Below are 15,557 nucleotides of genomic sequence, written 5' to 3'. Positions count from 1 at the left end.
GACACTGGCAGTGCTAGCACTCCCGTGCATGTGCAAACGGGGCCACTAGTGACCATGCACGCACTCGCCAGCCATTCCTGTGTCCAACCAGGCCATGGCCTGGTACCGGTTGGAGACCCCTGCCATACATGATTTTACAAATGTGTGTAAACTCTTATAAAAGTGGAGAAAGATCTTTTTGTGTTAAAAGGATGTGAAATCAAATACTTAAAATGGAAAATGTTTCTTTCATTGGATATTTGATTGAAAGCCAGTTTTTGTGTTAGTGGTTACTTTTTAACTTTATATTTCTTCCTTTTAGCTTTCAATCTTATTCTTTTGTCCATTAAAACAATGTCGCAGAAATTTATTTCATTTCTTCTTTGTCCCTTCTCACAAGATTCATGAAAGCTTTAATAAGCTTTTTTGTCAATCCAACGTAGAAGAATTACTGAGGTCACTCTCGTGGTTTATTATTTTTATTTTCCTTTTGATTATTAAAACATCAATTGGTTTTACATGTCCAGAGAGACATCCTTTTCCATGTCATTTTAGTAATGGTCATTTGTAAATCCATTTCTATCCATATCTGTCTTGTTCTTCACTTACCATTTCTTTCATAACATTTTTTGTACACAGTCTGTTGATAGAAGCAAACCTTGCTATTGACACTGTTGATATTAATTTCTAATTCCATGTTTCCAAAAGTGCCCTTCAGTTATCTGTCCCAGTTAATTAACTGTTAATTAAGCGTGTGTAATTTTCTCCTTTTAACTAAAATCTTTAGTTCTCTCTAGTGCCCAATTTTTAAAATTGATTTATTTTCTCTTGCAAAAGTCCAAACAAATTTCCGACAGGAAAGATTCTTTATAATTAATTCCCAAATCTCATTCTAAATTTATATGAACCCTTAATCCATTTATAAATCTTATTTAGCTTTTTTGCTGTTTATTTCATTTTTAAAAAAATATTAAGCTATGATTAAAATATTATTTCATTAAGGATTGAAGGGAAAGGCCTGCAGGGACGTGGTGGAATGGCAAAAAGCCTGCAGGGACCCAGGAGACGGGAAATGGTTCACAGGATGTTTGGGGCGTGGGGGGAAGCCTTGAGAGGCTCAGGGCATACGGGCCTGGGCCTATGCTACGTCTCTCAAGGGCTTCCCTCTTGCCTGAGGCACCACATGCACTGCTTAAAGACCTATTCATTTAATGACTGCATCAGGGGAAGCAGGGAGTGGGGTCATTAAGCGAAGTCATCTTGCTTATTGGCCATCACAACATGCAACTATAATGGGCAAACTCCATTATGGTCGTATCTTGAGTAATATCTTTACTCCTTACTCTTTTTTTTTAAATTCCATTTATATCCCGCCCTTCTCTGAAGACTCAGGGCGGCTTACAAGCTTAGCAGTAGCCTTCATTCTATGTATATGCCTGTTTATTAGGGCTTTCACACACACCCCAAGCGGCATTATTACAAAGTCAGCTTAATTGCCCCCAACAATCTGGGACCTCATTTTACCTACCTCGGAAGGATGGAAGGCTGAGTCAACCTTGAGCCTGGTGGGATGCGAACCTGCACTAATTGCAGGTAGCTGGTGTTACTTAAGGAGGCATTAGCCCACTGCTCCACCAAGGCTCATTTTCCCCACAACAAGCCTATGAGGTAGATTGAGCTGAGGGAGTGACTGAATCAAAGTCATCCAGCCAACTTTATTTGTTTTTCTTTTTTTTCCTTTTTTTCTTTTCTGTAATAATAATTTTAGGTTTAACCTTGGCAAACACTTTTCTCGTCTTCAAGTTTTCAGAGATTATGAGGGCATTGAGGCCAAACAGAATATGTAACAAATATTTTAATTAGAAATATTGTCACTCAACCTTTTTAGGAAGTTGCATTTCTTTTGTAAAATTTAAAGTTTTAAAGCTATAATTACCTAGTAGTTCTTTGAGGATAATAATCTCATTGATAGCCCATATATTACCGCACTATCTTGCAGCTGATTCAAAATAATTGCTCCGCAGTATTATTTTTTTCATCAGAAAAAATAAATGCGTTTACATTTTCTGCCCAATAAAGCTGAAATAAGTTTAGCTATCTTCAGTGTTGGAAAGTCAGTATTGTAATTAGAACCAAGAACGTGCCGGGATTAAAAGTGTATTAAATAGAAACCCATAATAGTGACACCATACTATTCATAGTCCAGACAGATAGTGTTAACAACTAACACAAAAGTATTGCTTAAAATAAGAAAATTAAAACCACTGTTTTAAATGGAATATTATCTGTATCTGCTATCTGAATAATCCAGGTAATTTGAGTTTAGGTCCATAAAAAATTAACGTTTCATTACACTTCATTTCAGTTTAAATGCAAGCAGCATGGGCCTTGCTTTCAAAATATAGATATCAGTCTTAATTCATATATCATTTTCCCAATGTTAATTCTTCCCTGCAAATTATTTTCTTATTTTCTATTCAATATACAGGTAATGAGCATGGTATCAGGATTTGCCCCGCTAATAACAGCTGGTATATTTTCTGCAACTCTTTCTTCAGCATTAGCGTCCCTTGTCAGTGCACCTAAAATCTTTCAGGTAAGAAGGATTGTTTTCATTGTTTTCTTCAAACATGCTCCATATATAATAATAACAACAACAACAAAACAACAATAATAATAATACAGATAATATAACAAAAACATAATATAATAAAACATAATATAATAGTCAAAACAGATAATATAATAATAAAAAACAGATCTGTGAACATCTAGAAACAAAGATATAACTAATAGCACGGGTTTGTTAAAAACAGATCATACCAAACCAATCTTATTTCATTATTTGACAAAGTGACTAAATTACTAGGCCAGCAAAATGCTATAGACATAGTATACTTAGACTTCAGCAAGACATTCAACAAAGTAGACCACAACCTACTTCTTGGTAAACTAGAAAAATGTGGGCTAGACAGCTTCAACATCAGATGGATTTGTAACTGAGTCACAGACAATACTCAATGAATAGTCCTTAATGGTACTACATTTACATGGGTGGAAGTAAGCAGTGGGGTACCACAAGATTCCATCTTAGGCCCAGTACTCTTCAATATCTTCACAAATGACTTAGATGAGGGGATAGAAGGGGAATTCATCAGATTTGCAGATGACACTAAGCTGGCAGGAATAGCTAATCCCCAGAAGACAAGCTTAAGATCCAAAAAGATCTTGACAGACTTGAATAATGGTCTCTATCCAACAGCATAAAATTTAATGTGGAGAAAAACAAGGTTTTACACCTACGCAGGAAAAACCAAACAGATTGGACAAAATCTGGCTCAAAAACAGTAACTGAGAGGGACCTTGGAGTCCTAGTATAGACAATCATTTAAACATGAGCTAGTAGTGTGCGGCAGCAGCCAGAAAAGCTAATACAATCCTTGGTTGTATAAACAGAGGCATAAAATCAAATTCATGTGAAATATTAGTACCATTTTACAAATCCTTAGTAAGATCACACCTGGGGTACTGCATCCAGTTTGGGTTATTACATTACAAAAAAGATGCTGCAACTTTGGAAAAAGTGCAAAGAAGAGCAACTAAGATGATTAAAGAGCTGGAGACAAAAATATATGAAGAATGGTTGCAGGAATTGGGTATGGCCAGTCTAGAGAAAAGAAGGACTAGGGGTGACATGATAGGAGTATTCCAGTATTTAAGGGGTTACCATAAAGAAGAGTGGGTCAACTTATTTTCCAAAGCACCAGAAGGCAAGACAAGAAATATTGGATGGAAACTAACCAAGGAGGCAACTTGGAATTAAGGAGAAACTTCCTAACAGCAAGGACAATTAACCAATGGAACAGCTTGCCTTCAGAAGTTGTGGGCACTTCATCACTGGAGGTTTTCAAGAAGAGATTGGACAACCACTTATTTGAAATGGTATATGGTCTCCTGCTTGAGCAGAGGGTTGGACTAAAAGACCTCCAAGGTCCCTTCCAAGCAAGTCAATATCAATATTGGCAGTAATATCAATCAATCAGAATAGACTGATTGATTGATATTAAAAAAACACTTTTCTCAAATTGCTCATAATTTATCTAATAAGTTTTTTCATTTTTAAAAAAGACTACAATATATCTAATAATGCTGCCTCCTCCATGGTCTATCAACTATATCTTCTTGTGCAAATCAGGCTAGATTGAGTTGATGATTTGTATAGTTTTAATGTTACTGAATTTTTTCTTACTGCAAATCTGTGCTTGGCCCTTGTCTTTAAGATTTAATGCCTTGAGTATTTTTCTATATGTTCATATTTTAATTGGTCATCTCTTTTGATTCTAGGCATTGTGCAAAGACAATATTTATCCAGGTTTCCTGATGTTTGCTAAAGGCTATGGGAAAAATAATGAACCTTTACGAGGGTATCTTCTCACTTTTTTGATTGCTCTTGGATTCATATTAATTGGTTAGTTTAAATCATATATTTTTTAAAAAAAATCTGAATTATGTGGCATGATCTGTGGAAATAAGATATGACAATACAATACCTGAACTGAGCTTACAATTTGTATATAGACTAATATTGTCATTCACATTAACTATTTAGACTTCAGAGGCTTGTAGCTAGAATTTCTCATTCTCTAAATATTTGAAGAATCTTTCTGTGTTAATCCAGTGTTCAACGTTACCAAATGCAAAGTTGTAGTTCTACCTAGGAATTACACTATGATAAAGCAGATAAAGATTCTTGTGAAAATTAACCTGCTTAACTGTGATAGTATGCAAAATATTACATTATTAAAATAAATAAGTTATTGAAATGGCCAGGTCTAAGCTCAAATACTTTTGTCTTATGATCAGAAATATCCCACTTTGAATTCAGAGCAGCTGTACAAACACTTATCCCAATATTATTCTATCCATTATAAGAGAATTCTAGATGCATAAGTTCCGGCACCTTTTTTGGATGGAACTTTGTAGGGTAGGCAAGGCGGGTTGTATGTCACGTGTGAGTTCAGGCACCTTTTTCTTTTACAAAAAAAGCACTGTGTGTGTGTGTGTGTGTGTATGGGTATGTATGTATATATATACATACATACATACATACATACATACATACATATATATATATATATATATATATATATATATATATATATATATATACACACACACACACATACACACACACACACACACACACACACACACACACACACACACACATATATATATATATATATATATATATATATATATATATATATATACATATATATACATATACATATATATATATTAGACATTCTGTGCAGTTCTACATCTCATATCCTTAGTAAATATATTTCAGCTTCATTTCAATTCTAGAGTTGTCTCATCCAACTATCCCAATTAATGCAAGAAGCTTTAGCAGAAAAGCACTTTTGCCACCCTAATCCAGATTATATTTTTCTGCATATATAAAGAAAGTAGTCCTTTTGATCTCCCATACCACTTTTGGAAGTTCTGTTTGTAGTTCGTGTAAAAGCCTCATTAAGGCTACAAAGAATACAAAATCAAAAGAACCACCAATTCAAGTAAGGAGCTGTTTTTCCAAAGCAGTCTGCTCTAAAAATCAATATGATTATGTGTTTCTGTCTTTACAGCTGAATTGAATGTAATTGCTCCAATTATCTCCAATTTCTTCTTGGCTTCCTATGCTTTAATTAATTTTTCCGTGTTCCATGCTTCACTGGCAAAATCACCAGGTATGAATTTTATATTGATCCTATGGGGTCTTTTTAAAAATATTTTTGAACACTAATTGTACATCCATTTTTAAAATATAAACACCAACAGCAATAAAAAAATAACTTCAAGCTTAATCAAATTGCAAAAGTTAGGGTGGGGAGAAGGTATAGTATTACTATACTATTTTCCTTCATTTTTGCTATTAAGTATATAGCAATTGTGTATTTAAATGTTGGCAAATTTATGTAAAGTTTTTGTATACAATATATTAGCGTGGCAATTGAAGGATAAGTTTTATGTATGTTACATAACATAAGATATATACATATACACATTGCATGTATGTATGTTTTTTAAATTTTTATTTGCTTTTAAATAGGCTGGCGTCCTGCTTTTAAATACTACAACATGTGGATATCTTTACTTGGAGCAATTCTCTGCTGCATAGTGATGTTTGTTATTAACTGGTGGGCAGCACTGCTCACATATGTTATTGTTCTGGGACTCTACATTTATGTAACTTACAAGAAGCCAGGTGGGTACATCTTTTTGAGCCAGTTGCATATGCATGGTTTTCCCCTTTACTACTATTTTACACCAAGTCTAATGTTAACTTTAGGTGAAGTAAATTAAAATCTGGATTTGGCAATATAAAATTCAAATCTTTATTTTTTTTCCAGAATAATAGTTTGTCAAGGGAATCAGTAACAAAAGGAAATAAAGCACTATTTTTCAAATAATAATTTTGAATAGTTCAATCATTTTATTATATTTTATGTTTACACAGCAGTCTTATTTTGCAAGACTTTCTTAGCTAATATGCTTTGAATAGCTTTTCGTTCAGACTAGATTCCTTTAAGCTCCATCTTAGCAAAATTCACACAGCTTTGAAGAGAGGCAGTAAAGATTTTCTTGGCTACATCTGGATTTTCGAATCAATTCATTATCCATATCTTTTTCCTTACGTTTCCTTAGGTTTCTTCTTTAGGTTTCTTTAGTCATATATCTGATATCTGATGCTCTTGCTCCATGCCTTGAAATTTCACTATTATCTCACAGTATAGCTTCTTGGCTTCTCATTCAGTACTTCTTTCCTCTGTGACTTTTTCAAATAGGGTTCTCTTTTTCTTGAACTCAGATTACCTCATCACTTTCTGAAACTGTTATTATCAGTCATTTTAATTTTCAATATATATTGTCTAGTTTGGCCAGAAATGCCATTCTAATAGTTTTTACCAATGAATATTTTACTTTAATTTCTTATAGTCATGTCATAGTCATTAATCTAAGACTCTTAGAATTTTAAATAGAGTTTTTTCTAATAAACATACCCATGGCAACTATCAACTATCCTATTAAAAATATTTAGCTATAAAAATATAAAGGGACCCTTAAGTTTGAAAAATGTGCATTTCTGATTATTCTTGGAACTCCTCTGAACAGAACATACTATGCCTGCATAAGATACTTTCTTTGATTATAAAAACAAATTTTAGAGTCAAGTAAATTGCTACCTATTTAGTTTATTATTTTTCTTAATGAAGTGCTGAGATAATTTATCTTAATTTATAAATCTTGAGTCGTGTTGGGATGTGGCTTACATGATTAAGTAGAAGTATGAGTATAACGGTTGGTTATGTTTCCTTGAAATTAAGGTCGCTATAGGGCATTTTCTGTTTCAGCATTAAAGTTGTTTTTTGCAGATGTGAACTGGGGTTCCTCAACTCAAGCTTTGACTTATCTGAATGCTTTGCAGCATGCTGTCCGCCTTACTGGTGTGGAAGACCATGTAAAAAACTTCAGGTAACTTGGAAAATATTAATCAGCATATTGCTAGACTTGAAGTATAAGAACAGCAGTCTGGGGAGAAAAAAACTAATATTTTTGAAGTCAGATGTTTGGAAAATTAGGGTCAGTTGACTGACACTGAATTGGAATGCTCAAAATGTGTCACTGTTGGTATTGGATGGTTATAGAAATGATTATAGCCTTATTGATCTTGTATATTAGTGTGTTTTACCGTTCACCTTAAGATCTTTTAAAATGACTTGATTGTTGATATGGTAAATACAGTTTGAAATATGCATAGATTACAGAATTCATGTAATGTACTTCCCTATTGCTGATTTGGACTAAGTGTTCTGCTGACAAAACATATAAGTGGCTAGTTTCTAGCTTCTCTGTGTGGTATTTTTATGGATAGCAGAAGAATTTTGAAACTTATTGCAATGTTTTTATTAATTACAATCTCCTAGCGCTGGTAACACCATGTAGATTATGTAAAGCCAATATGCAGCAAAAGTTCATAAGTCAGTTTTTATATGCAGCTGGGAATGAGATATTTTTTCCATGGGGAACTTGCTTAAATAGTAGTTGATAGCTTAACGATAACATCACAATATTATTTAGTTCTCCTATCACAATATGTCCTTGGGTTGTATTTGTCTCCTTAGTTTTGATGTTCTTCAGCTTAGTCCCTGACCAATAGATTAGGTCAGAATCCGTGTCTTTATTTTAGTAAATGTATATGCAGGCCATTTTTTCTTCATTTGGACAACATTATTCAAGGTCAGTATAAGGAAGTCTTGATATTACAAATGAATAACTAGTGGTGATTCCAGTCACATGAAAAACATGGTGCTAATTCCATATTGTTTTCATGTGCAGATACTGCTTAATGGCAACATTTTAACAACAGTTCAGATTGGATAGCAAAAATGTACATGTTAACTGTTGTTTGAATCTAAAATTAGGCCACAATGCCTTGTCATGAGTGGTGCTCCAAACTCACGTCCAGCTTTGCTTCATCTGGTCCATGCCTTCACCAAAAATGTAGGATTGATGATCTGTGGTCACGTACATATGGTAAGTTTCTAAATAATTGGCTATACTTTAAAAATATATATATTTCTGTCCTGTTGTAATTTTTCCCTTTCCCCCATTTATATAGAAGTCTATCTTAAGATAATGCAAATTGCATGAAATAGAAGAAAACAGTGATACTTTAGTTACCAGTATCAAATAAATATTTATTTAATAGTTTTAACTTTAAAACTGATAGCAGATCCTGACTCTTAATAATCATAAAGGAAGTAAAGATAAAGATGAACAGATTATCTTCCTTTCAGATAATTGCTCTTTTTCATAATGTAATTACAATGAACAAAGAATACTATTAATATAAAGATCTTGTCAGTCAGTCAGTGTTACAATTAACATCTGTAATATGATACAAGTTTATAATATTCAGGATATGGGCTGAATTCAATTTTTATTAAGTTCCGTTGCTGCCGGAGGTTACAATTTAATAGTGTGTCATAAAACACTAAAATGTTATTAAAGTTTTGTGTGTTGCCTATTCTTATATTATTTTTGTAAAATCAGTTTTGCTTGTATAGGGAGCAATGTTTGTCTTATGTAAGTTTTAGAATGTGATTGGCTGAATAGAAGCATGCAGATAAGATGATGTGTTCTTGGAGAATGAATTTTGTTTTTTAGCTACTGAAGAATAATTTGTGACAAGCCTAGTCTATCTAATATTCAGATATCACAGTACACAGAAATACTTGAAATGCACAAGGTTTTAGGTATGCAGATTCTGCATGAATTATATAAAGATCACCATGTATATGTTACCCATTCATAGGGCATGTGAGATTTCTAAATTGTTTGAAAGTAATTATCAGTAAAGGGATTTTTTTGTAGTTTGGCTTCTGTGTTAAAAAGGAATACTAATTTATGGTTCATATTTTCTTCTGCTATACTCTGTTCTAAATAATTTGTTTAGGATATTTTGTATCTAAGCAATATCATACCTTTTGATAGAGCAGTACATGGTCTTCAATGAGGAATGCACTTTTAAATTTCTTCCAAAATTTTTGATAAGGGGTTATGTCTCTTTTAGGGTCCCCGCAGGCAAGCCATGAAGGAATTGTCAGCTGACTTGGCTAGGTACCAACGATGGCTTATTAAAAACAAAATGAAAGCATTTTATGCTCCGGTACATGCAGAAGACCTAAGAGATGGTGCACAGTACTTAATGCAAGTAGGTGGTCTTTCTAAAATGGAGTCTTCTCTTTTGTAATTCTTTTCTGAAAATGTAATTTGTATTATATAACATACATCCTTTTAGATGGGAAAGCTTCATAAAAGTGTTAAATAAATAAATTCTGTTTATAAATAAATATTATCTAAACATGTTTTAGAATTACATTATAGGAAAATTGATGTCCAGAAAATAAAATGGTCAAGAATAGGTGAATTCTGTTTCTCATACATCAGAAATTGAAGCTTGCCTGTTTTTCATGTATTGGAAATAGACATTCTTTTGGTTTTGACTATCAAAAAGTAGAGGGAAGGAAACTAACATCTGGATTTCATGCATCATGAAGCTGGATCACAATTAACTGTCTCTCACTTGCTGGAGACCCTTCTAAAAATTGCTATAGTTTATAGAGCTCCTCCTTCTACTCTGGGATGTACAGGTATTCAAGAAATGTGTATTTGAATATTCTCTTCATTAGACAGACATGACAATAGATTTGAAGTAAGTCTTAAAGCTATAAAATTCTGTGTGCTTATAAGATGACAAGACCACTCTCCTTCCTTTCAGAAAGAATTTCATCCAGACTAGAATGAAAGATATTAGGTCTTTGAACAGAGATAATTCTGTTGGGTTCCTTCACCTTTATAATTTTTTGAATTTCATTAGAAAGATTTAGAGCAGGGGTGTCAAACTGCTGGCCCACGGACTGGTTGTATCATATAGAGGCTGCCTCCACCACAGCTCAGGCAATGCAAAAAAAGTTGCAATATGTTGTGACGCGTCATGTGACATGGCGAGTTTGACACCCGTGATTTACAGGGTGGCTGAGTGATATCAGGAAACAACTGCAAACCCTGCACCAAAAGTACATGATTTCAGTAGGAAGATAGGTGGCATTCTCAGAATCTCTTTACAGCCTATTCTGTTTGTGTTTACTGGAATTAAGTATGGGAGAAATACTACTGTTCTTATGCTACCCATAGCCACTCTCATGGAGTACCTTTGAGTGACATAGCGACTTCAAAAAGTGTGAGAATGTGGAAAAAATATTGATTAAATGTAATGGTTCATTATATATAGGTAGACGGATTACTTATGATATTAAGAATTTTATACTGGTGTTATATTAAAAATCTTGGAAGAGTTTTGAAGACATTAACCTAGGCTTTGAGGAGATATATGCTATCTAAGACCATAGATAGTACATATCAACATTAATATCATGTTGTAGATCTTCAGTAAAAAGCAACAAAACTGCTCAAATCAACAGTTGAGAAGGGTCCTTCGGTTCTAGCAGAGGACAATGGTGATCCAGATGCTAACCTAGTCAGTGCTATGACATAGAAAGTCACATGTTTGAGCTTAAATCTGCTTACAAGATTAGTTTTTACTTCATTCCTCATTTTGAGGTATTTAGAAGGCTTCTAAATTTCAGCCAAAATTGTCAAATGATACCCAGGAAAACACAGGACTAGGTAGGGTAGAAAAATCCCACTGTTTTTTATCTAATCTAAATAAAGCAAAGTTTAAAGATAGGCATACCATTCCAAAATGTTTTATATACTTTTCCTAGGCTGCAGGTTTAGGAAGAATGAGGCCAAATATTCTTGTTGCTGGATTCAAGAAGGATTGGCAGTCAGCTGACATGAATGATGTTGACATCTACATCAATTTATTACAGTAAGTAGAAGTAATAGTAATTAAGATATTGTACTTGTACCTGAATATCTATACTTACCAATTTATCAAAGTTTTCAGGAGAATTATAAACATCATTTTTCTGCTAATATATTCTGAAATTGTGGGTAGTAAGTCAGTACAATACTGCCTTATAAACTGATCTAGGCATATTAATGGTTCTGAAGTAGATCTCATATTTCATTCAGAGTCCTTTTGATCATATGTGGGGAGAGTAAGTGCTTTATTTCCACTCTCCTGTTGTGGATGTTCTGAGAGTTCAATAAAACAGGATCCTGGATTGTACTGACAACTGTACATACAGTTGCCATACAGCTTTTTTGTTTTATAGGATAACCCTTGGAGACATTTGCTTTATTGATGCAACTTGCTTATCCTTTCAGATTAATTGTACTAATTAGTCAATTATGAATGCTTATTATTTTACCCACTTCATTTTATTACAGTGATGCTTTCGACTTTCAGTATGGAGTAGTTGTCATCCGTCTGAGGGAAGGTTTGGATATATCTCATCTTCAGGGACAAGGTAATCCTTTGTATGACTTGGGATTTTCATAGTATTAGATTTATATCCTTCGTTTACAACAACAACAACAACAACAACAAGAACCACTCTACTGATTTTCTCTGTACTGTAATAGGTCTCCTAGATATTATTGTAATGTCTGCATCAGACACTTGAAAACCTGAGGGGAAAAACAAACCCAGCTCCTTACAACACTCTGTTAGTAGCACTGTACTTAATCCTGTTCTCTGCCCACTATAGGCAGTTGAGTTGAGTTCAATTCTATTTCACTCTTGAACATTGTATCACAGCCTCTAATGGCGGCTTCTTGGGAGTTTTGCCTTTTCTTTTAGCTAAAAATGATAAGAATAAGAAACATTTTTAAAAAGATCTTCCTTTCCATAATCACACAATTTTGGCATTAGTGAGTTCATTACTTAATAGCCTGTAGCTACTGTTTCTTCTGCTGCATCTTCTCCAGCTTTGTATTGGCAATTTCTATTAATTTCATTTCTGCCATCCATCATTGCTAGTTTGATAAACTTGGCTCCAAGAATTAGTGAAATTAGTGCTACCTTCCCCTCCCCCCCCCAAAAAAATCTCTCAGGTTGAAAATAAATTACCTCTGTCACAGTCACCCCAGGTTCAGCATGAAGATTATTGTATCTCCAGTGATCAAATATTTCATCAGACTTTCTTTACACAATATTATTGAAATGTTTTGCATCAAGAAATGCATCAGTGGTGTTCCTCTTTTTTCCTGTCTTAGAATTGAGAGCAATAGCAGCTGGAACATAATAACGTACGTGTTGTGACCTCAAAATGTGTACCACTCCTGCTTCTATGAATATGTTGGTTGCCCTGTGCAGTTTTTCATCTTTCCTTCACTAGAGTACAGATTTGTTTTTTTGTTAAATTTATTTGCTGCCTATCTCACAATGGGGCTACTCTAGGCAGCTTACAACAATAAAACAATGAAAAAAGTGTAAACATAACAGTAGCAAAATAATAGAACAGTAGAAAAAACAATGAGAATATAGCAATATGAAAACAGAGGATGGGTGGGTAGGAAAGCAAGGAGTGTGGGGAGCGATGGGGTTTGCTATCAATCTAGTAGCCACCTCCACTGTGGATATAAGTTACTTATATATTGTGTATAATTAATCTTATATAAACATTATTGATTGCAAGAGTAATCTGCTTAATCTAGTCAGGACTCACAGTTATTTCAGTCTTTGGTTGAGTGCCAGTGGACTATATCATGGAATGCTTACCAGTCATTAAAACCTTACTTACCCTAGATTATTAGTTGGATTCTGCTAATGAGCATACTCCTGTGGTATTCAGAAGCATAGACACCTATGGCCATTTTGATCTTAGTAATGTTTCTAAGAGGAGTTAGAAATGCTTGACGAAAAGCCTTCACGAGTTTCACTACTATAAATCAATATAGGATTTAAGAAAAGGTCACTGCCGGTTCATAAGGAGTGCACAGTTTTGGGTGCCCTTAGTTTGTCCATATTACTTTGTACTCGCTCCTAGTTCTCTTCTGTATGTATCTCGAAGTCCTGACTTAACACCTTTAAAGCGCTGCATGGCACAGGATCAAGTTATTTCGAAAATAGAATCTCCCCAGTGGTATCTGCCTATTCCGCCAGATGCAGATTCCTCACCTTAAACATGGTCTCCCAGTGAATCCTAGAAACTGCCTTTTCTACAGTGGCATCAAACTTGACCCCATGATCCAGCATGCCCTAATTCTCTTAACTGAAGCCCTTAAAAAACTGGTTGTTCCCTCAAGAGCCTTGGTGGAGCAGTGGGCTAATGCCTCCTTAAGTAACACCAGCTGCCTGCAATTAGTGCAGGTTCGCATCCCACCAGGCTCAAGGTTGACTCAGCCTTCCATCCTTCCGAGGTAGGTAAAATGAGGACCCAGATTGTTAGGGGCAATTAAGCTGACTTTGTAATAATGCCGCTTGGGGTATGTGTGAAAGCCCTAATAAGCAGGCATATACATAGAATGAAGGCTACTGCTAAGATTGTAAGCCGCCCTGAGTCTTCGGAGAAGGGCGGGATATAAATGGAATTAAAATAAATAAATAAAAAAAGTGTTGGATAAGGTAAGACTGGAACACTAATTGTTAATGGATTGAAGAGCACTATTTATGGTTCTCAAACTTATTTTTTGGAAGATCAGTTTTATTGGTTTTGTGAGCCACCCAGAGCTGTGACACATAAAGTGGGCCGCCCTGCCATTCTTTTGAATTAAATAAATAAAATAAAAGACATAAGTCAGCAAACCATATCAAACTAAAATTTTGTCCACTACATGTAAAGTTCCCTGAATGGGTATCCATAAAACTTTGATTTTGCTCTGCAGTAACAGCACTACACTATTATAATGGGTATCAGAAAAAGCAGTAAGGTGGATCTGATTTTCTGTACTTCAGAATACATTTCTAATAGAAGGGTACCCCTCTAGTTTTGACAAGAAATTCCTTCAGTTGAAACTCCTTCATATGAATTGATGCTTCACCTAACTATACTTGGTGATCTTTTTCTGTTTTTTGAGAATCTCAGCCATCATCTTAATTGTCTCAGCAATAAAAACTTAAAGTCCAGATTCTGTAGCAAAGTAGGCAATAAATAGATCATTCAGCGACATGGATCTGCACAACTGCAGTGGGCCATGCTCTTAATATGCTTTTCCTTTAGTGTTATTAAAAAACATTTTCAGAGTGTTCTTAGATACCTTAGCCCTTTGTATTTGGTCACACTGTCAAAGCTGAAGCAGCTGTGATTCTCAATCCACTTGTTATTTCTAAAGAACTTGTTGTGCTTTCCAGCTAGAGATAGTCTTCTGATACAGAGTCAGTCTGATTGCATAATTTAGCTCAGCATTCTCTTTTGTCTGATAACCTGGTACTTTTCTAGCAGATATTTTCAGTAGATTTGGGAAATTTCCTAGGAACTGTTATATAAACCTTCACTTGAAAAACCTATGGTTATTAATTGAATTCCTTAAGTGGAATTATATACATGCTTGCTAACTATTATTGAGAAGTTTTTCTGTTTTTAATTTAAAGTTCTATTCTTTGTTTCATTAAATTATTTTTACTGCTATTTCTGGTGTACCAGTCTCAGATTGCAATTCAGTCTCTTTCTCCTCGTATCTGAAGTCTTTAAGGATTTTCTCCTTATCCTTCGTTTTTACATTTCTTACAGGTAGTCCTTGTTTAGCCACTACAGTTGGGATCAGCAACTTGGTTGTTAAGTGAAATGGTCACTAAATGAAAAACAACTGTGCTTAAGATATTACTTTCACTTTCCTTTGCTTTACAGACCTGAAGAGATTGTAAGCACAAGGATTGTTTATACATTTTTTTTTCATCTCCCTCATAATTCTGGCTTCTAAATGAGGCAGTTGCTAAACGAGAACTACTTATATTTCAGGTTGATTATTATGATGCCCTTGTGGCAACCACCAGAAACATGGACAGTTGCCCCAGAGTTATAAGCAGAGCTGTAGTGCTGACTATCCTTTCTTTATCTATTCAGAAGACTAACATAACTGTGACTGATGCTTCCATTTTATCT

The 15,557-nt window shown here is 34.4% G+C and overlaps 1 protein-coding gene across 2 annotated transcripts in view; it reads left to right on the top strand.

Moving 5' to 3' along the window:
• SLC12A2 (solute carrier family 12 member 2) overlaps positions 1–15,557 on the top strand; it is a 49,498-nt gene that overhangs the window by 21,762 nt on the left and 12,179 nt on the right. For both annotated transcript variants that reach the window (XM_083355093.1, XM_083355094.1), the window contains exons 12-20: positions 2,468–2,575; positions 4,324–4,447; positions 5,628–5,729; positions 6,092–6,247; positions 7,416–7,515; positions 8,466–8,577; positions 9,617–9,757; positions 11,331–11,437; positions 11,902–11,981. In XM_083355093.1, the coding sequence (XP_083211219.1) occupies positions 2,468–2,575; positions 4,324–4,447; positions 5,628–5,729; positions 6,092–6,247; positions 7,416–7,515; positions 8,466–8,577; positions 9,617–9,757; positions 11,331–11,437; positions 11,902–11,981 (1,030 nt within the window). The remainder of the gene's footprint in view (positions 1–2,467; positions 2,576–4,323; positions 4,448–5,627; positions 5,730–6,091; positions 6,248–7,415; positions 7,516–8,465; positions 8,578–9,616; positions 9,758–11,330; positions 11,438–11,901; positions 11,982–15,557) is intronic.

This window comes from Vipera ursinii (assembly GCF_947247035.1).
Source record: "Vipera ursinii genome assembly, chromosome: 2".
Classification (NCBI taxonomy): Eukaryota; Metazoa; Chordata; class Lepidosauria; order Squamata; family Viperidae; genus Vipera; species Vipera ursinii.
The sequence above is the reverse complement of the archived record's forward strand: the minus strand, read 5'-3'. Positions and strand labels throughout refer to the sequence as shown.